We start from the raw sequence: 22,308 nt of genomic DNA, 5'->3' as shown, positions 1-22,308 counted from the left end.
CCGGATACGGCCCGCCCCCACATTTGGCCCGGCCCCCTGAACAATACCAGAGACGCATTTAGATTTTTTTTTTCTTATATGTGTATTTGTATTTAATGATAAAGTTGGGCTTTTGCAATAAAATTGTTACAGTACACAAACTGATAGCAAGCAGCGGTAAACCTTTCACTGATGGAGAGTTTGTCAAGAAATGTATGAATGCTGTCGCGGAGGAGGTGTGTCCCGAAAGGAAAGATGTCTTAAATGCCGTGAGTCTATCGGCGAGTACAATCACCAGATGCATTGAAGAACTCGGGGGTAATGTACATGCCCAGCTGCAGCAGAAGACGAAAGAATTTGACTTTTTTTCATTAGCACTAGATGAGAGCACGGACGTGCAGGACACAGCACAGCTGCTCATTTTTATTCGTGGAGTTAGCGCAAACTTTGAGATGTACGAGGAGCTGGCAGCCCTCAAAAGTCTAAAAGGGACTACGACGGGGGAGGATATTTTCTGCCAAGTGTGCCAAACCATGGAAGACTTGGACCTAGACTGGTCAAAGCTGGCCAGCATCACGACTGACGGGGCTCTTAGTATGGTGGGCGTGTCACGGGGTCTAATAGGACGCATGAACCGGGAGATGGAAGAACGGGGTCTCACCGCCCCGCTGCAAGTCCACTGCCTAATTCACCAGCAAGAACTGTGCTGCAAAGTATTGACGTGGGATTCTGTCATGAAGGTTGTGGTGTCATGCATAAACTTCATTAGAGCAAAGGGACTTAAGTCAGGGCAGTTCCAAGAATTCCTGTCTGAACTGGGGTCTGCGCACGGAGATGTGCTGTACCACACAGAGGTCCGATGGTTGAGCTGGGGCAGAGTTTTGAGGCGTTTTTACGAGCTGCTACCCGAAATTAACGCATTTCTGCATTCAAAAGACAAAACGGTCCCAGAGTTGATCGACCCAGCATGGAAATGGCACCTTGCATTTTTAACAGACGTGACGGAAATGCTGAATAGCTTTAACTTGCAGCTTCAAGGCCAGGGGAAACTCATTTGCGACATGTATTCCCACATAAAAGCATTTGAGGTGAAACAAGCGCTGCTTTTGGAACAAGTGAAAAAGCACAACTTCATCCATCTCCCTGCTACCCAAAACCTCTCTGCAGAGAACCCAGCGGTCCCGTTTCCAGCTGAAAAGTGTGTGGAAGCACTGGAAATGCTGAAGGCGGAGTTCGGTGTGCGATTCCGTGAACTACATGTTAATGCAAAAGAAATCCGTCTTTTCCAGAACCCCTTTGTTGCCGACATTGATGAAGCCCAGCCTTCTTATCAGTTTGAGTTGGCCGAGTTACAGAACTGTGATGTACTGAAAGACGCATTCAAGCCTAACAGTCTCATTGACTTCTATGCTGCCCTCCCAAACGACACGTACCCTAACATAAAAAAACACGCAATGAAGATGTCCACACTTTTTGGCAGCACGTATATCTGCGAGCAAACCTTTTCACGCATGAAACTTCTGAAAACTGCGATGAGATCAAGATTGACAGATGAACATCTGCATCAGTGTTTGAGACTGGCTGTGACTAGAATGGAACCCGACATTCAACTTCTCACCAGCCAGATGCAGGCCCACAGTTGACACTGATGAACATACAAATGTAAGCTCACTTTTCTGACTTGAATGAATCATTCTGAGTACAAACAAATATAATCATAATAGTAATAATATATATATATATATATATATATAATATATAATATAATAGTTCTGTTTCTCAGCCTGCTTGCTTGGTGGTTTTCACAGGGAAGTTGATGAGAGAGAGCTGCAAACAGCGGTGTCTACAAGCCTACTGGAACCTACAAAAGGATTATAAGGAAGGAACACAAGAACTTTGAGAGACTGTTCATATGAGTCATTTAAGTAAGAGATTCTGCTCTGACAACTAAGCTGAACTTTTACCTGTTAAGATTGTGCACGGCACAACAGAAAGTTAATGTTCCATGGTATTTTTTTCTGTGAAGAACCCAGAGAAGGTTATTTGATTATTATTGATTTCATAAATACTGTTATTTATATCCAGGCTTTTTTTCTGTGAAGAACCCAGAGAGGGTTATTTGGTTATTATCTATTTCATTAACAGTGTTATTTATTTCCTGACTTTTTTTTCTTTGAAGAACCCAGAGAGGGTTATTTGGTTATTATTTATTTCATTAATAGTGTTATTATTTATTTCCTGACTTTTTTTTCTGTGAAGAACCCAGAGAAGGTTATTTGGTTATTATTTATTTAATTAATAGTGTTATTATTTATTTCCTGACTTTTTTTTTTCTGTGAAGAACCCGAAAAGGGTTATTTGGTTATGTGTGGCTTTCTGGAAAACAATACATTTTTACGTTTAGGCACCCCCGCGATCGTCACACTTTTTCGGTTACAAACTGAACCCGGCCCCCCATCAGAGAAGGGAAAAGTTATGTGGCCCTCACAGGAAAAAGTTTGGGGACCCAAACCCTAGGAGGTCACATGTCACATTCTGACCCAACCTGGCTGGCCAGTGAGGAACAGTGAGGAACTGTGGAGTGTGAGTTCCTTTGTCCAGTGGAGCAAAGAAACATCTGGTCTCTTAAATGATGAGTCCCAACAATGGATTCTCAGAAGTTGAGGTACATCATATTCCACGAGGCTATAGTGTATGTGGCTGGGAGGTAAAATTTAGATGGCCATACTAAAATGTACACCCTCTGCCATTGATGTTGGTAGGACAGGCGGAAGCAGTGTCTGTACTAGCTCAGGTCCTGATAAAGACAGAGGTACGCTGAAATCTCCTCAAAAATGTGTAGGCCTAACAAACTTTCAATCCTGCCTAATCTCGTAACAGTAATGTAAAGCGGTTACAATATGGTGAACCAATCGACGTGTATTCACTCTGTCTACTGGATCCATACATTCTCAATGTACAATCATCAGTTAGAAAATATTTAAAAATTTTACATTGCTTCTTTTCTTTGCTGTTGAATGTGGTTCTTTGGGATGGAGATAAAGCAGTGGCGATTGCTCTAAGACTGCAAGGGAAGCTCAGCTTCCCCTTAAAATGTCAACAAAATAAGTGGTGAAATATGTACTGTTATGTACTGTTGTGTGTACATTTCATTGACTAAATATGCGCTAGAACACGTTCATCTTTTGTTCAAAATCAGCTACTTATCACAGGTAACCGACACGACTTCCTTCTCATTCATCCCCGCAGCGCCACAGTGCTTTACACAGTGTAGACGCCGAGCGTCTACTGACTTCAATGGGGAAGCATAGAGTGGGTTGTTCCACTGCAGCGAAACTAGACGGTCATTGGATAAATGCTGGGCTTTGTCCCGCCCAGCGTCTCTGGGGGTCTATGGGGCAGTGTGCTGGCTTTAGCCATCTCTGCATTTCTGTGACACTAGTTGGGAGCTGTAGCTTAACTTCAAGCTCTGAAGGAAGCAGTTCCTCTTCTGTCTACACTCACATAGCATCTATTGTCATAAAATGGTATTACAGCATGGGATGGTTAACATGCTAATTTCAGTAGATATCTCTGAAATAGCTAGCCCTTGGTCATGACATGGTCCTTCATACGCTATTGACAGTGTTAGTTCATTTTTTGAACGTTTTGAACTAAAATTCTGGCATTTGCTAAAGACTGGCATTCTTCCATTAATGAGTGAATCTCACTTGTTTTTTCTTTGCTGACTCAACATGGCTGGAAATGTTCCTGTGTTGTTTTGCCATGTCTGGGAGAGTCATATCTGCCTTTCGACATTTTGATATTGACTTTCACCAACCACTTGGTGATAATTAATGCAACAAGGCTTGAAGCTTGAAGCTTGCAAGAAAGCTACATCAGGGACAACAGATTTTCAATTGACTGCTGGGTACAGGTGACACTTTTGCCTCTACTGTTGCTGCTTTAGTGACAAACTTCATACACAAGGTTAATGTTGCTGTGGAATGGCACGTCTTCAGACTTCAGACTTTATTCAAACTTCAAACTGTTCACAACACTTCCAGCTTTTAAGTGATTTTTCAGCTTATTCATAGTTTCTACTATTTAGGATGCAGTTCCTCTTTCTGTTACTAATATAAATGATTACCACATTTTTAAGGCATTTTCTACTTCCGCCTATGGCGGTAAACAATTTGGCTTTCAAGCATTTCAACATGTTTTAGTCATCAGCTTTTGCAGCTAATGGACTTCAATTTTAGCATTGTGTCAGAAATCTCCTTCAGGTGTGACATTAAAAGTTTTGCTTGTACATTTCTTTCTTAGGTTTTTTAGCTTTCAACTAACATGTTTTTCTGTTTTTTTTACATTTGGTATATTTTCTACAGTTTTGTGCTGTTTGTTACACTTTCCAACAAGGAGTTGGAGCTCTACTGCTGCGTCATATTTCAACGTAAAAAAATGGGTCACAAGACTCTTTATGGTTAAATTGGTATTTTGACAACTATTACGGTTTACACAAAATCACAGTTCACGTTTTGTGTCATTTTTAGACTGTTTCAGACTTTATAATGGGTGTGTATTGCACACCCAGACAGATATGCCTGTCATGTGACATTGTTGACTTGAGCTCCCTGGCATCTGTTTTGGCTGAGTTAAATCCATGATCTCGAAATTCCTGAAGGAATTCTGTCACTGCCCTGATTTCTTTCCTCACTGCCTCACAGATACGCAGTGCATGAAGGTCTTGTGCCTGTCATGGTCCACTCATAGTTCTGATAGAAGTTACCGTTTTTTCAAAAATAGCTGTTTTTTGAGAGGCTCGCCGAGCCAAAATCACACCCAGATCTGTGTCAGCTCTGTGTCCTCCACCTAAGGGGTTCAAAACAGCTCGTTAAGAGACTCTTTGATCTCTGTGATATTTAACACAGCCCCACACACACATACACTGACACACAAATAAACACACACATACACACAAGCAGAAAGCTGTTTACAAGTTGGTGTTCATAGAGAGAGATTACAGTTCAGACTGGACAGTAAATACAGCAGCATACATATTGAATTGACTTTGAGCTACAGGAGCAGTTTAACCATCATAGTAGATTTCCCATAGACTGCAATATGAATTCAGAAGCTGACAGGAAACAGCAGGTCTTAGGTCTCAGCAGGTGCTACTAAGGCAGTGTCCAGGCAGAAATGGACAAAGCTGATTTTTATTGGCTAATTGGACCCCCCCCCCCTCGCACACACACACACACACACACACACACACATACACATACACACACACAGACACGCACACACACCACCATCAGCATCCCCACCCCCCCATTTTATCACTCAAGGTCGGTTAATTAACAGAAACACCTCCGTATAATTTAACATACACTACATCCTCCACAGTGATCAATTGAATCAACAACTGTCTAAAACTATTTTAATAAGAAATTGCCAACTGAGTATATTTGTTTTTTTTTTGTTAATTTATTTTTTCAGACTTTTTGTGCCTTTATTGATAGTGCAGTAGAGAGAGACAGGAAATGGGGAGGCAGAGAGAGGGGGAATGACCTGCAGCTAAGGGCTTGTCCGATGTGGAACTCAAACTGGGGCCATCTGCAGCGAGGACTGTAGCCTCTACACATGGGGCGGATGCTCATCCAACCGAGCTATTCGACGCCCCGAGTATATTTGTAATTATCAGGCTTATGCTCAGGCTCCAAATTGCCAAACTGCGATTCATCGGTTGATTTTGTTACTGTTTTCACATGGGAAATGATACATCTGGTAACCTAAAGATGTTTTTTAATTTTATAATTTCATCAGATATTATTATTATTACCCTATAACATGTTTTACCCCTCCTTCCCCATTTTCAAATGTAATGCGGTAACACCTTAACTCAGAAACATTTTAACTGACTTACTTTGTTCATTTGTCTGAGAACATTTTTACACAGTGATTTACTTCTACTGATGTCTTTACAATAATACTAGTGATGCCGTTCACGTGGTGACATGCTAACGTCAGTGTGGTGTCCCATCTCCAGTCATTTTCTGTTACTGGTAGATTTTATTGCTGTTCTGTCTGAACACAGTTAATGTGGCTGTTTTGTTCATCACAGTGTATAACTACCTGCTGTACATTTAAACGTACACTTGTTCTGCCCCAGGACTCAGAGCTCTCTGCTCTTTTTAGCCACTTTCACTAACTCAGCAGTTGCTGTTCAGATCTGCTAGTTACTATAGCTTAGCAGTTAGCATTAGCATCTCCCTCTCTCTTGTTCGGTGTGGTGTTGTTGTAACTTCAGTGTAGAGGATTGTGATATTTATTTCTCTCAGCATTGTCTGTTGTCTGTAGGCACAGCTGCACTTGCTAACCAGAGCTAACTGCCATATCTGAAAGTTTTCGTCAAAAAACGTCAGACAAGGTCTTTTAAATCTCACAATGTTCCTTTTAGCTTTATTGCAGATCAACTTCTGTTAGGGCACGTACATGTGTGCATACATGTCTTGTACGTCCTTTGTACAGATTGAAACGTGAGGAGTGAAGTACACACACCAAACAGCAGGCACATTAAAATTTTCTCCAGGAATTTTCAAGTTATAATTTAATGTCCCTCCTTCCCTTTGTTTTCTCTTGTGTATGTGAGCAGTGCAAGGTGTAATACGGACCAACAGCTGCCAGTCAGACAGCTGTGGATTTCTAGAAGAGCCCTTCATCCTGTCTCTCCCTCAGCAGGCAATACCAGGCCCTAATCTCATCAAGGTCTCTTCCCTCACTATTACTTACTTCTCTCACAAGAAATTCTGAATCACTGTACAACAGTCACTTACTCTGACTTGATGACAGAATATGTTAATAACAAAAATGTGATATATTAAGCACTTTATTAGGAACACCATACTTAAACTGGGTAGACCGCCCCAAGTCTTCTACTGATTTCTCAGCTGCACATTCATGCTGTGAGTATTCTGTTTATCACATCAGAAAGGTGTTCTAATGGACTGAGTACTGGAGACTGGTGAGGCCATTAAAGTACACTGACCTCATTGTTATCTTCATGAAACCAGCTTGAGATGACTTTTGCTTTGTAAAATCATGCAATACCATGGTTGCTATAGCCATTACAAGATGGGTAAATTGTGGCCCTATAAGGATGGACATGATCAACAACAATACTCAGGTTGGCTGTGGCATTCAAACCCTGACTGATTGGTATTAAGGAGCCCAAAGTTTTCCAAGAAAATATTCCCCACACCATTACATCACCACCACCAGCCTGGATTGGTGACAGAAGAGTATGTTGGGTCCATGGATTCATGCTGTTAATGCCAAATTCTCATCCTACAATCTCCCACCTCTGCAGAAATTGAGAGTAATCATACAAGGCTTTGTTTTTAGTGTTTTGGAAGTTGAAAGGTGAGAAGCACAGAAAAATGACTGACAATGAGCAAACAGCTGATGCAAGTGTCACAGTCTGTTTCCCAGTTCCCTTTGCCCCCTGTCTCTAGCCTCTGCTCAGTGTTGGTGAGCCTGTGTCCACTCCAGCTTCAGATTACTGTTCTCGGGTGACAGGAGTGGAACCCGAGGTAGTCGTCTGCTTTTGAAGCCCCGCCATCTCAAGGTTCAACGTGCATTCTGAGATGCTTCCTTGCTCACCACAGTTGTAAAAAGTGGTTATCGATCAAGTTACCATGGCCTTTCTGTCAGCTCAGTTCTCCTCAGATCTCTCTCATCAACAAGGCGGTTCTATCCACAGAACTTTTGTTTACTGGATGTTTTTGTTTTTCATACCATTCTATGTTAAGTCTAGAGACTGTTGTGCATGATAATCCTGGGAGATAATCAGTTTCAGAACAATTCAAACCAGCCCATTTGGCACCAACGATCATGCTACAGATAAAGTCACTGAGATCACAATTTTCCCCCATTCTGATGTTTGATGTGAACATTAAATGAAGCTCCTGATCTGTTTCTGCATGATTTTATACATTGCACTGGTGCCACATGATTGGCTGATTGGATAATGTCTTGGGGAAACAGGTGTATAGGTGTTCCTAAAAAAGTGCTTGGTGAATGTAGAGTATACTGTATATAGTTAACTTATGTGTCTGGCTGTTTGACTGTCTGTATTGTTTGCTTGATTGCAGGCTCTGTCCGGATGGTCAGGAGGGAGCACTGATGGCCAGGGCAATGAGAGGCCGGGCTCTCCCTGTTCTTCTTCCCCACATAACTGCTTATCTCACCTCCTCTCTTCATCTCTGATTTCTTCTGGTGTCTCAGACTTAGATGTCATAGGCCTCTCTGAAAAATATACCAATACTCAAAAGGAACAGAAGAAAACACCATCTTCTCTCTCCTTTCAGTTGGACAACAATAATCCCTCAGCTCCATCCCTTCTTGTTCTGGACTCCAGTAAATTGGAGGAGGGTTGCCCCACAGTGTCCTGCCTTTCTTTTAGCCCTTCTATTCCAGTTTGTCAGTCTGCCTTGTCCGCACAATCAGATGGTCTGATAGCTCCAGCTGCTGGAAAAAATTCAGACATGAGAGAGCAGTACATCTCCCAACAGGGCGAATCATGTACTCATGATGATAACTCAGACCCTATTCCATCCTCTCCTGTCCAAGATGTTATTTGTGATAAGATGGATCACCTCTCTCAGGAGGATGATCTTCAGAGGAATGGAAAGGAAGAGGGAGAGATTGAGAGACATACTGACCCTGTGCAGATTCAAGATACTGTTGTTTACATTTCAGATATAGAGAGTTCTGCAGCTCTGTTGGAAGTTTCTACATTAGCCTCTGAGGAAGTATGTAACCAAACAGAAATAGATCCACAGGTCCCTTCCTGTACTCTGTATCATGAACTTTCAGCTAAAACCAAGAAGGTACAGTTAAGAAAAGTCTGTCAAATGGAAATCAATGGTACAGAAAGTGAGTCAACAGGAAATTTTTTAATTTTACATGAAGTTCCAGAGGTACACAGCAGAACTGAAGTGGAACCAAAGGATCTAATCAAGATTGAGAGCTTAGATCTGGTATTCGAAACCTCAGTAGATGGCTCGGAGGCTGAAAATGGAGATGTGGATGCCTTTGTTCAGCAGCTTGATACTGAAGGGCGAGTCTATTGGGCAGAACCCATCCAGCTTTCTAATCAAACCTATGTGTTCAAAGAGTCAGGCACCTTAGAAGCCTCAAATGGATCTTCTGGGAATTCTCTATTGTCCAGAGAATCAGCTGCTCTTGATTCAATTTCATCCAAAGGCACTATGCCTTTGTCATCCTCAGTGACATTGGGCACTGATCAAAACTCAAGCGACGCAACTCCCCTCTCAGATATACCATCTTTCTTGGCTCTAGCTCCATTCCTATCCTCACCCACAACCCTAGACCTCAAGCCGTCAAGCCGCTCTGTTTCTGTTCAGATGTCTTCATCTCTGTCTTCTCATATTGTTCACAGGAAGGATGTACCTTATATGACTGACTCAAAATGCACCCTTCTGCCTAGTGTTCGCCCCTTGGACACCTCCACCCCCTTCCGTGCTGTCCAGGCATGGACAGACATGCAGATTCAGCGAAACACTCTAATTAAGAAGTTATCACAGGGGGCTCTTCATACTATTCCAAATGAAGTGACCATATCCATGGGTTCCTCAGAAACGTCACAAAGACCTACACAGATCTTCTCTTTATCTCCATCTTTCAAGCTGTCAAATGAGTGTCTCCCTGGGATTCCTAGAAATTACCAGAATGTGTCAGTCTCTGTGGATAGAGGTTTGTGGCCTGATAAAGAGGAGGAGGTGGACATAAATGGACATGAAGGTGAAGAGAAGCTTTGGGAGGCCAATCAGAAAGCCACCATGGCATGTTGCTGTTCCTGTGACCATCAATGTGCCTGCTGTACTCAGAGGAGTTACAACAAACAACACACACAAGGAAATATTAATGTGAGTAGAATGACAGTCTGTCAGGTTGCAATATACACTAGAAATGTTTTAGCATTGCAGTAACATTTCTATTGTAGTTTTTCTGCTGACATCTTGCGTGTGTGGCTGCAATTGAATATGATAACATTTTGCTACTTCTTTTGTTGTTTTGGTTTGGTTGCAGCCTCACCACAGATAGACCATGCACACATCACAGAGTTATAGCACACAGTATTCGCCAGTGTAATAAAATCCATTAGAGTCTTCTGTTTTCTGTCACCGGGATTCACATTCTCAATCTAATTATCAGTATAGAGTAGGGATGCATATAGATAGACAGTATCATTTCTTGTTTTATACTGTATTTCATTACATATAAGGTTTGAATAAGTAATGATAATCTGATACAAGCAGGGTTACATATATTTATTTTTAAGTTCTATTAGAACACAGTGATACAAATCACAGAAATATTAAATGTAATGTAAGGCTATGAAGACAACTAGGTGAATATGTATTTTAAATGTGACGGTAACCCACACAGCTTCTGTTATCAACAATCAAGTATTTATGTAGACTATGCTGCGTGCTGGTACAGTCAGGGCTGTGTGACAGTGGCGTTAAGGAGACAACCTTTAAAATGTTTTATGTGCTAACAATCATTAGAGTACCAGCTACTCCAGACTTTTGTGGGAGAACAGCCAGAGGAGTCGTTTAATTTTTCCTTATTCCTTATTTCCTATTCTACACTTAACCTATAACCCATCCAAGGCCTTGTTAAATTTCAGACTGGCCCAAACTGCCGTCAACACAGTGACATTATTGCTGTGCCCCCAAAGACCCTCTTAAATTAAGTTTGGCGCAGGCACAACAGAGGGCAAACACAAACTTACCTACAGCCATTGTTTAATGTCAGGGTAGGCAATTGCTGTGATAAACTGTAAGTAGCTGTGGGATTTTCTAGACAGACATACCCAAAATAGATCAAGAATAGCTCCACAACTATCGGGTCCATATGCAAGAGCATGCACTAATGATAGGTAAGACTTCAGAGAATTTATTCCATGTGTCAGTAACATTGTGACTGTTATATAGCTGAGTAAATCATGATAAATGATAAAAAAAAAAGTTTTTTCCTCGTCTAGAATTTATTTTATTTTAAGGTAAACACAAGAAACTTGTGCCACAGAAAATGGACCAGACTCAGTGAATAGCTCCCTTAGCTTAACATGTCCTATGATAACTATTAATTTAGCTATACAGACTAATGAGCAGTGATAACTAACATGTCTTTGGGGTCATCAGGTGGGAACCTCCTTTCACCAGTTTTTTGTCTAGTTGGTCCCACGACACCTCCAGGAGGCTAGACAGTGATCACTGGCGTCCCAGAGTCACTCCCCTAATGCCAGCCATCACTGCTCCTCACACCACGATTATTTTTTTTATCTTGCCTATGCTACCACAAACAACACCATCATCAACTCTGACAAAACAGACTAGCAGATTCAGCAAACAAACTCCCCTAAACAGTTGGAGAAAGTGGCGTCCATTTTGAATGAGGGAGGTAGAGTCAAGGAGAGATGCCTTTTTGAGCTAAACTCTCCCCTGCAGGATTGGGCTGTACTCTACCTACCCCTACTCCCCCACTCTCCAAGACAATGAGGGAGGTAGAGTCAGGGAGAGGTACCTTTTTGGGCTAGCTCTTAAGCACAGGTATAGTATCGCAAGGATGCAAGTCCACCGCTTTGGGATTTGATGGAATATTTAGTCATAAACCCAAAATTTGACAGGTGGTTTGTAAAATGAGAAGTTTTGTCATGTGTTTGCTTTGGGGCTGACATGAGCTGGTTAGCCCAGGCTTTGCGCTTGGTATCAATGGAAAGAGTAGCTTCTCTAGTTTCATATGACACCCACCATGGTGGGGTGGAGCGAGAAGATTTAATGTACTGTCCCGTTTCATTTTGACTGTCGATTTACATTGATAGGGATCTTATTTTGGGGCAAACATTCTTTGGACTAAATACACTTCGACTGTTGTTTTGGTAGCGTTAAAGCCTCGTCTTTTAGAAGGATTAAATAAAAAGAGACCACCATAGCATTCTATAAACTTTTTACAGGCAATTATGTATTGCACCGATCTGCCATGATTCATGGGAGTCTTTTGGGCATAACATCCAATAAACCAATCACAGTGCCATATCCCATTTCCTTTAAAACCCAGGCGCGCTTGCACCTTGGCGTACTGCTATTATAATGGCGCAGTGTTTCACACAGAGTTAGATTCTATTTGTGGTCAGTTGATTACATATTGTCACTGACCAGTGAGCACAGACTCAGCATACACACTCAGCAGCTCTGTGCGCAGTGAGGGGCAAGGAAGGGCTGAGTGAATCAATGTGCTGCACACAGCTCTACAGTGAGGTAACAGCACAAATCACAACATTAGAAATCTTTTACGGAATATCATGAGAAGTGTGAATCAATCTTCGGTTCATTATGAAACTGTGGTGGACAAATTTAGGAGAATGGGAAACACTGGTGGATTTACCAAGTCGTAAGAAAGAATGCTTTTCTGCAGAGCCTTGTGTAAGAGACATCCATGACACATGACATTATACAACACACAACATCCTCCAACATCTAAGAGCATTTCCAGCAGCCCTATGTATCTTTGTTGGTAATGTAGTGTACATACCTGGCCTGGCATCAGTCACAAGCCATTAAGGAAGTTCATTGTAAGGACATGCAGAGTTACGGACCCATCAAACTATCAAATTGATAGGAAACAGAGACAAAGAAACCCTCTCTCACAAACAGTCCATGCTTTTAGCATGCCAGAGAGACACAGAACCAGACCAAAGGTCAAAGGGTCAGCTCCAGAGGATCAACCAATGGACAAAATCTCCAGTTTGTAACAATAAGACTCTGTCTAATGATATTTGATTGTTTCTTTTACAGGACAAGTACATAACGTAACATAATTTTTGTCTACATGCACAATCTTTTATTTTATAAGCCAAGTCAAGACCAACTGAACCAAAACAACAGAAGTGCCTCAGAGTAATTTTGTAACTTTTAATCATCATCAAGTTTTCCTTTTTGAAGATTTGACAACTTTATAGTCATCTGGTCAACGCCAGTCTCCTCTAAAGTTATCCAGCCAAAGTGAAGAGCATTAGAGTTTATTTTGCATCAACCCACAAGAGACGCCAACAGATAACGCCTCTGCACGACCGCCTGCAGAGAAGCCGAGCAGAAATCAAGAGTGCCCGAGAAAGAAAGTCTCCTGGCAAATTCCACCAGAGCTGAATCGCTGATCCACCGGCAGAATCTGTCATCATGATAACGGGACACGGCCTCCAGGAGAATCCACCTAGATCCCGCCTCTCCGGGGTTACTACAGCAACTACAGCCACCTGGGTTCCAGCCGAGGGTCTTCAGCTACAGTGCAACTCACAGTAGGCCGGTCTTAACACTCTGCTCATGACTATGTTGATGTCGAAATATAGTAATATTTAATCATCAAATCTGATTTCTAGATGTAGTATCATTAGCTGTAAAGCCATAGTGTATAGCCATAGCATATTCTCTCCCACCATTGCCAACTCATCACACTGCTCATTTTCATTATTATTTTAATCTTTATGATTATTACACCTTGCATTTACTCTGTAGATAGTAGTTTAGTTAATAAACTCCTTTATTTACACCCAGTTGTTGTCCTATTGTATTCTTTTGACGTAGAGACTGGAGATCCATTGACTCGAGAAGTCATTGCTTCCGATATGAGATTGATAAATTTGTCAATGAAGTAATTCATTGTTGTCCTTCAAGAGGACTGGTGCCCCATTTCAACGAGAGTAAATTCTAAAATATGGCATTAACGCTACAGTAATCTGAATCTGTGAAACAAATGACTTTGCTCCCTTCCATAATCAGAAAAGGTTTTCAATCCTGGTTGATCATCATGTTCACAATGAAGTAGCTGTCAAAACCTTTGGCGTTGTGTGAAATAAACAGTGTTTGTTTTTGTGCAAAGGTCACGTGAAATACAGGAGAAACTCATTGGCGCAATTCACACCTTGGGCACTCCACCTTACGCTGTTAAATTAAATGTTTTTGTGCATACACATACAAGGGGACCTGCACACTTTTTGTTTACAAGTGTTTCAAAATCATAGAACACCAATTTGTTTATGTTTTGTTTCTGCCAGTAACACCTGTATGTAACACTGTAGAGTCACAAGACAATTTCTCCCCAGCCCCACAGGCATTTCAGCAGTTGAGATTTGTGTGGTTTACTGTCACCATTTATAGCTGTGTAGTTTAGCCTTTTAGATTTTTCAAATGCAACAGCATAACTGCATGCAATCTCTCAAACTTATTCTGCCCAACCTCAGAGGCCTGTACTATGAAGCAATTCAACATACCCAGGATAACTTGTAGTTATCTGGCTTAACTGAACCTAACGTTGACCGTCCTGATAACCTGTACTACGAAGCAGGTTATCAACTGGCTTAGGTAACCCTGGGTTTACCTGTCCAGTTACGAGCGTGTTCATGTGAAAGAGGCAGAGTTGTTAATTATAAGCAGCATTGTCAGAACCATGAATGAAGTACTTAATATAATATGAGAAGAAACGCTGATACTTGCCGGTAAGTTTGGTTGTAACAACATCCAAAAGTCATATTCAACAGGGTGAAATGTAAACAATATGATCAAATGACTGGAAATATAATTTCAGTGTCTAAATATATTCAGATTAAAGATATATAATAAATAAGTGTGAATTATCATTACGTTTGAGTATTTTCGCTAATCAGTCTGATGATGAACAAACTGTTATGAACATGTGATGCAGATAAAACAGTTAAAGTTAATGTCAGACTGTTTCTGCTGCAGAAAGGAGAGAAAGAAAAGAGGAGAGAAGTAGTTGATGTATGATGAGTCAGTCTGACTGAATTGTTCATTTATAATCAGGGAAATAGTTAACAGTGTGTGGCTAATTTTTCTAATCAAAAACATCAGAGGTTAAGTTTAAACCAGATTGGACACATGGAAAGACTCAAACAGGAAAACTATTCCACTGATTTTTCATATTTTATATCTACCTCTCATTATTATTGATCACTTTATTGTAAACTCTTTAGTCCCTGTCAGGATCCTGTAGGAATGATGACGTTTTGATTTGATTGGTCAGTAGTTTGGCTGTTGACAGGTTTTGCTCTGATCTTCTTCGGCGTGGGTTAGGAGTTCAGCATAAGGTACCATGATGATTTACCCTGGTAACAAGTGAACAACTGTCGTAGGACTGAAAACCCAGAGTTAAACCTAAAGTTGCCTCAATAACTTCTAATCCTTCTTAATAGTACAGGCTTCAGATGTTCACCCCCGCATTACCCCATTAACGTATCCCTAGCTCTCTCCCCCTCCCATCCTGTTTCTCCTCTCTCACTCACTCACTGCATGCACAAGGACGTCAGTCAATTAAGTAGCAACAGCCTATGTGACCTCATACACTTCTCTACAAAGATACATCCCTATCAAATAATCAGCTTTTTTTTAATAAAAATAAATGAAATAAAATACATTGTACCCGTGAACTTATTTTAAACCTTTTACTTTTTTAATAAACCCTATTTATATATTTATTTATCACAGACAACTATTTATACATATTTTTGACTGGGCTATACATGCATTTATTTCAAGCCTTGGCCCTCCACCAGTATACCAGTATAAAATTATGTTTTAATGAAAAACATGTGTGCCTCCTGCTGGCGTGCAATAGTCTGGATGTCAAACTCAATGTTTGTGCATCCAACTGTATGAGCTAGAAGAGAGTATCAACTGTCAGCCTGTTTCTTTCTTTTGACTTGATGTGCTTCATGGTTGTTGCTTCAGATGTAAATGCTCCCAAACATGCTGGCCAAGGAGAGTGCAAAGTCCCTGGGAAGTGGAAAGCGGGACTTAGATAGTAATTTCCGAAATAAAAATCCCCTCTCACTGCGCTTTGCTTGAAAGAAGTGGTCTGACTGTAGTTTGCACAGTTTAAGCTGTAATTTTGGGGGTTGCTCAATGACAGTAGCAGAGATGGGGTCAGTGAATGCATGGCGTGGCTGCATGGTGTAAAAATCTTGAAAGTGATCCTTGAACTGCTGCTGCAGTGTTGCTAGGTTGGCTCTGTACTTGAAAAATGTTTTCCTTCATTTGGGGCATCTGATCACAGACCGGAAAATGTGCCAAGTTTAGGTGGTCGGATGAAAAGCCTTCTTTGAACAGGGCTAGTTTATGCTGAAATGCGTTCATTCATGCAAAAAGATCCGACACAGTTTGGTCTCTTCCCTGCAAATGTATATTTAGGTAATTAATATCGGATGCTTTCCAGAAACACTGGGGTTTCAGTGTGCAGCGCAAAAAAACCTCTCCAAGCACTTCCCGCGGCTCATCCACCTGATCTCAATGTCCATCCGTAAATCCCCACAAGTGGCGCTCACTTGATCCAAAAAGGCTACAAACTTCGTATGATTGAGAGACGTGCTCCCCCCTCGAATGAGGTTGGTAACCTAAAGTTCAGTGTCTTTGCACAGACAGCCTACTACAAGACCAAAATGAAATAAGACTTTTACTCTATGATTAAAAATAAAATACTGCTACGACTACTAATAATAAATAATTAGAAAATTCCTGGAGAAATTTTGAATGTGCCTGCTTCTTGGTGTGTGTACTTCACTCCTCACATTTCAATCTGTATAAAGGATGTTACTTTCAGTTTCATTCATGTCATAGAGACTTATCCTGAGACTATCCTGGCGAAAATGACCTCACAATAGTGTTTTTTTAACCAAAATCAACACGCACACACAAGTACATGCAAATACACTATGTTGATTTACCTTACAGTTGCTATCATACCTGATTTAATAGGCTAAGAATTAATGGATTAATTAGCCATTCAGAATCAGCTTTGCCCATTTCTGCCCAGTAACACCTGCTCTTGAATTTGTATTGCGGTCAGTGGGAGAGGTGGAGGGTACTCCCAACACTTCCTCAAAAAAGATATCAGAATGAGAACAAAACTGGCTGACACAGGACAAAAGAAATCTCTAAATTTTTTATATAAAAATTGACAATGAAGGTTGGAAATTGTGGGATTTAAAAGAGCTTGTTTGACTTTTTTGAAGAAAATTTTCAGAGATGGCAGTTAGAGTGCCGGTTAGCAAGTGGAGCTATGCCTAAAGACAACAGACATCACTGAAGATGTACTAAACATCATAATCCTCTACACTTAAGTTACAAAAACACCGCACTAAGCGAGCGAGAGAGAAGGTGAGAAAGAGAAGCTAGTACTAACTGCTCAGCTGAAGTAACTAGCAGATCTGAACAGCATGTAAACAACTTCTAAGTCAGTTACAATGTTTGTGAGTAAAGGTGTTACTGCGTTACATTTGAAAATGGGAAGAGAGGGAGAGAGAAGGTTCCGGGTTCGAGTCCCGGCTCGGACGCGGGATCTTTCTGTGTGGAGTTTGCATGTTCTCCCTGTGCCTGTGTGGGTTCTCTCCGGGTACTCTGGCTTCCTCCCACAGTCCAAAGATATGCAAATGGGGACTAGGCTGATTGGATACTCTAAATTGACCATAGGTGTGGCTGTGAGTGTGAGTGTGAATGGTTGTCTGTCTCTATGTGTTTGCCCTGCAATGGACTGGCGACCTGTCCGGGGTGTACCCCGCCTCTCGCCCGAAAAGATGCTGGGATAGGCTCCAGTCCCCCTGCGACCCTACTAGAGGATAAGGGGAAGAAAATGGATGGATGGATGAAACTATGAAATTAAAAAACATCTTTAGGTTACCAGATATTTCAGCTCCCAGGTGAGAACAGCAATGAAATCAACCAGTTAATTGTCGTTAGGCACTTTGGAGCCTGAGCATACACCTGATAATTACTAATATACTCAGTTGGCAGTTTTTTATTAAAATAATTTTAGACAGTTGTGTGTGCGTGTGTGTATTGCCTATGGGAGAGCTACTATGATGGTTGAACAGTTCCTGTAGCTCAAAGCTCAAAGTAAATTCAATATGTCTGCTGCTGGATTTTCTGCTGTAGTCTGAACTGTAATCTCTCTCTATGAGCACTAATTTGTAAACAGCTTTCTGCCTGTGTGTGTGTGTGTGTGTGTGTGTGTGTGTTAGTGTGTGTGTGGCTGTGTTTGTAAACATCACAGATCAAAGAGTCTCTCTAGAAAGTTCAATTTAATATATTAATATGCTGAATGATCACTTAATAGCTGAAAGTCTTGCGAAAAGTTTAAAGTTCGAATGAAGTCTGTAGTTGAAAGTATGCTTGAGTAGTTGAATTTAAAATATTTTGAAGGCGTTGAACATCGTCTCCATTCCCTCCATTCTAAAAATTATATAGTGTGAAAAGTAAGTACTTGAAGTAAAGGATACATCTCTCCAAGAAGCTGAACGTTTTAATAGTTGAACGGTTTATGTAGCAGTAAGCAGGAGTAGTTAACAACCGAAGGAAAGTAAAAGGATTTGGAGTATAACACCAGTGGCGCAGGTTAAATTCAAAATGTCTGCTGTTGTATTTACTGTTGTTCTGTCCAGTCTGAATTGCCATCTCCCTCTATGAGTACTAACCTGTAGAAAGCTTTCTGTGTGTGTGTGTGTGTGTGTGTGTGTGTGTGTGTGTGTGTGTGTGTGTGTGTGTGTGCATGTGTGTGTGTCTGTTTGTGTGTGTTTGTGTGCCTTTCTATCTGGAGAAAATGCATGTGAATCCTGAGAGCTGAATGAGATTGCTGAAGCAATGCTGAAGAAGCTGAACCAACTGCTGAAGCAATGCTAAAGTAGTTCAAGCAATTGCTGGAGCAATGCTAAAGTAGCTGAAGCAATGGCTGAAGATTAAAAGCAGAAAATGTAAACTGGAGGTTAAATTACATAAAATGGTTGAAAAAGACCTGAATTGTTGATGAAAAGTTTAACAAACGGCACAAAACTCTAAATGTACAAAACAGATAAAACATCTAAGTTTAAAGCTAAATGGCCTAAAATGGCTGAAAAAAGCCTAAGGAAGAAGAAATGTACAAGCAAAACTTGTCACAACTGAAGGAGATTTCTGACACACTGCTAAAATAGCTGAGAAAGCAGCTCATATTAACTGAAGTACAGTGCTTTAAAAAATTAGATGCCAAAATGTTTGTGTTTTGTTTGTTTTTCTGTGCTAAAATTCTTCTTGTCACTGTGAAATGGGACAGAGAGACTTTCAAAGTTCTTTCAAAGTTCATCTCCAAAAGCTTTAGCCATCTCTATTGCACATAGCTTCATAATTTCACCATCGCACAAGGTCTTCTTTGCTTTAGCAAGCTCAAGGGAAACAGCATAAGAAGTCTTGAGAGAGGACTCCTGTGTAGTCACAGCTTTGGTATAAAAGGCTCTGCTGTTGATGTATTTTTCCTTTGAGGTCAGCGATGATAGCTGCTCTGGTGTACTTGTCCTATCTGTCCTTCAGAATGGTGTTGTAGTGATGACTCAAGTTGAAATCTTTCATGGCTGATTTTGTTTCCAGGCACACTAAATACAAAGGTTTGCCTTTAAATTCCATAAAAAATAAGATTCCATAAAAAATCTGTTTCCCATCTTGCCTGGAAGACATGGTTCTCTTGGTCCAGTTTTCTTTTTTGGCCGCTTATTTTGGCCACTCTTCATTGTGTGTTGTGGCTGAGGAGACCTGGCGAGACAAGACTAGGCGTGCAAGCAGTTGCCAGGATACAGGCATCTTATGTTTTGGGGGAGCCCCCTTACTGCTGGAAAGTATAATTACAATTGGGATCCGGTTCAAATGTAGTAAAATGTCATGCTTGCTTCCAACACCTGTGAAACCAATAATTTATTGATATTTGACTCGCAGGCTGCACTGAGTGAGGAGTGGGGCAGCATGGGGCCCATGGGCTGCCAGTTGCACATCCCTGATATATGTAAACAGGTATCACGATGAAACAGATGGAACCAAAAAACAGAATACAAACTGAGAAAATGCAAACTACTTACCCACATTAGGCTGTTGCTCTGTTGCTGCTGCATTAGATATTTGAACATGAGTTAAAACAGAAACTGTAAAGAAAAAAACACTAAATTTTCCAAAGGTTTGAAAAGAAAGTTTTTCAAAAACATTAAACTGCTGCAGAACACTGTATCCTGTGCCATGTCTTCAGGTCTTGAGTGACACCCTTCTACTTAGGAAAGTTATTGGCAAAACCTCTATTGTCAAACAATCAAACAAGTCTTTGCTTTAATTAAATATTATTTAAAACACAGACAAACCATGTTAAAGAAATCATATTAAAGGAAAAGCACAGTGTATCTGCTCAATCCATTTCCCAGTGTCCTGTCATTGAATTACTGTTAAGGTCATGGGGCTGTTGTTTGGATAATTATAAACATATTGTAGAGGGATCCATCTTCATCACCAGTCACACATGCAATAGATTAATTTTCCCAGCATCCTTTCAATGAAACACCCCGTCTAAATTGATAAGTCAGGGGATAGATGTTGGACTCTTGTTGTGAAACAAAAACCACATACTGTTGAGCCAGAGATCATCGCAGGCCTCACATCACCATCTATCACTTTTTTGACAGAGAGGGTTACATACCTCTCTCTCAGGTACACCAAATTTGGCTACCATAGCTTTAACCAATTTAGATTTTTTTGTCAGGTTTTAAGTTAACTCGACCCAAATGCAGAGTAGCAGACAGAGCTGATCAGTTTGAAGATTTATCTAACTGAAGGAAAAACACATAATCTTACTGAAAAATGGGCGAGGGAAAGTCCAGACTATTTATTCTGGGGACAAAGCATCAGGGTGTGGCATCTTGATTTCATTTGGGCGAATGAGTTTATCACTTTGCTGTCATCAAGGCCTCCAGTCAACTCTCTCTCAATTGACAGCACTGCCAGATCATTGAGCCTCTCCTGACCAATAGTGGGCCTGAGACAAGTATGTAGTTGCAGAAGCTCAATGATCTCTCACAGCTGCAGTTCCTGACCGGGATGGTAAGCGCCACCTGTAAGATCACCTCCAACCTAACCCTAACCCTTCAATGAGATCATCATGGGATCAAGGAGCTTAAACACACTCACAATGTCTGGGATGGCTTTTGGCCCCTCCTGTCTAAAAAGCCAAGACCTCTTCTTGGACTAGTTGGATGTTGTAATGCGAGGCTAGTTTCTCCAGGGACTGCATGTAGAGGAAGGTTTCTCGGGTGACATGCTTGGATGCCAATCATGACCTCTCTCCCAACACTAGAAAAATGGTTCTCCAGCTCATTGGTCATTCATTCGATGCAGGGTAGAAAAGCCTCTGCTTGAAATGTTCTGAATCATTGTGTAGGTCTAAGGTGGACCCACATGACACCTAGTAACATGACACAAAGTCTTCCATCCTCTTCAATTTCCTCCTTGGACCAAAGGAGGGCTCCTGGATGTTGTTCTACTCACATATTGTCTTTGTAATGGCATAGATGTTTTCAGTCACCTGTTCAGTTTGCTGGCTGTCGAGGGTGTCATGAACATCAACAGCATCTACAGAGAGCAACTGACAAGACCATCTGGTGTTTTTGTACAAGCCCTCCCTGCTCAATGTGGAGCTCTTTCTGAATGGCAGGACCACGGTCATGGTTGACTATAGACTATTTAATTTTGAGAATCAGGTGAAAGGTATGTATTATTGGCAGGAGCTTTGTATCTCTGCAGGAAAGGGTCAAACTTTTGCAGCAGCTGCATACATTCAAAGAAGTTGACACACACACACACACACACACACAGAAAGCTGTTTACAAATTAGTGCTCATAGAGAGAGATTACAGTTCAGACTGGACAGTACTACTTTACAGTAATACTTTGAGCTTTGAGCTACAGGAACTGTTGAACTATCATAGTAGCTGCCCCATAGACTGCAATATATACTTACAAACTAAAAAACGCAAACCACCACCACCACCACCACCATCACCATCATCACCCCCACCCTTCACCCTCACCACCACATTTTTATCACTGAAGGTAGGCTAAATAACAGAAACACCTCTGTATAATGTAATATACACTACATCCTCCACAATGATCAATTGAATCATTAACTGTCTAAAATTATTTCAATAATAACCTGCCAACTGTGTGTATTAGTAATTATCAGGTGTATGCTCAGGCTCCAAAGTGCCTGACTACAATGAATTGGTTGATTTTGTTGCTGTTCTCACCTGGGAACTGATATATCTGGTAACCTAAAGATGTTCTTTAATTTAATTGTTTTATCATTAGTGCCACGGGTGCTCAGCTCCGAGGCAATCCTCTACAGCTAGAATAGCTGAGAGGAGTGCATCTATTAATCTTCTGTTTCGGGTTTATTATTCTTCCGCCA

General features: G+C 41.0%; 1 protein-coding gene across 1 annotated transcript in view; it reads left to right on the top strand.

Moving 5' to 3' along the window:
* Positions 1-22,308, top strand: part of itprid1 (ITPR interacting domain containing 1) — a 118,174-nt gene that overhangs the window by 34,047 nt on the left and 61,819 nt on the right. Inside the window, exons 4-6 of the mRNA XM_087174897.1 lie at positions 6,614-6,726; positions 7,473-7,550; positions 8,112-9,908. Of these exons, the coding sequence (XP_087031023.1) occupies positions 6,614-6,726; positions 7,473-7,550; positions 8,112-9,908 (1,988 nt within the window). The remainder of the gene's footprint in view (positions 1-6,613; positions 6,727-7,472; positions 7,551-8,111; positions 9,909-22,308) is intronic.

The sequence above is a fragment of the Seriola lalandi genome, unplaced genomic scaffold (assembly GCF_002814215.2).
Source record: "Seriola lalandi dorsalis isolate HSWRI2012SDOR001 ecotype SW California unplaced genomic scaffold, Sedor1 jcf7180002054392, whole genome shotgun sequence".
Taxonomy (NCBI): Eukaryota; Metazoa; Chordata; class Actinopteri; order Carangiformes; family Carangidae; genus Seriola; species Seriola lalandi.
This window is presented reverse-complemented; position numbering and strand designations above follow the sequence as displayed.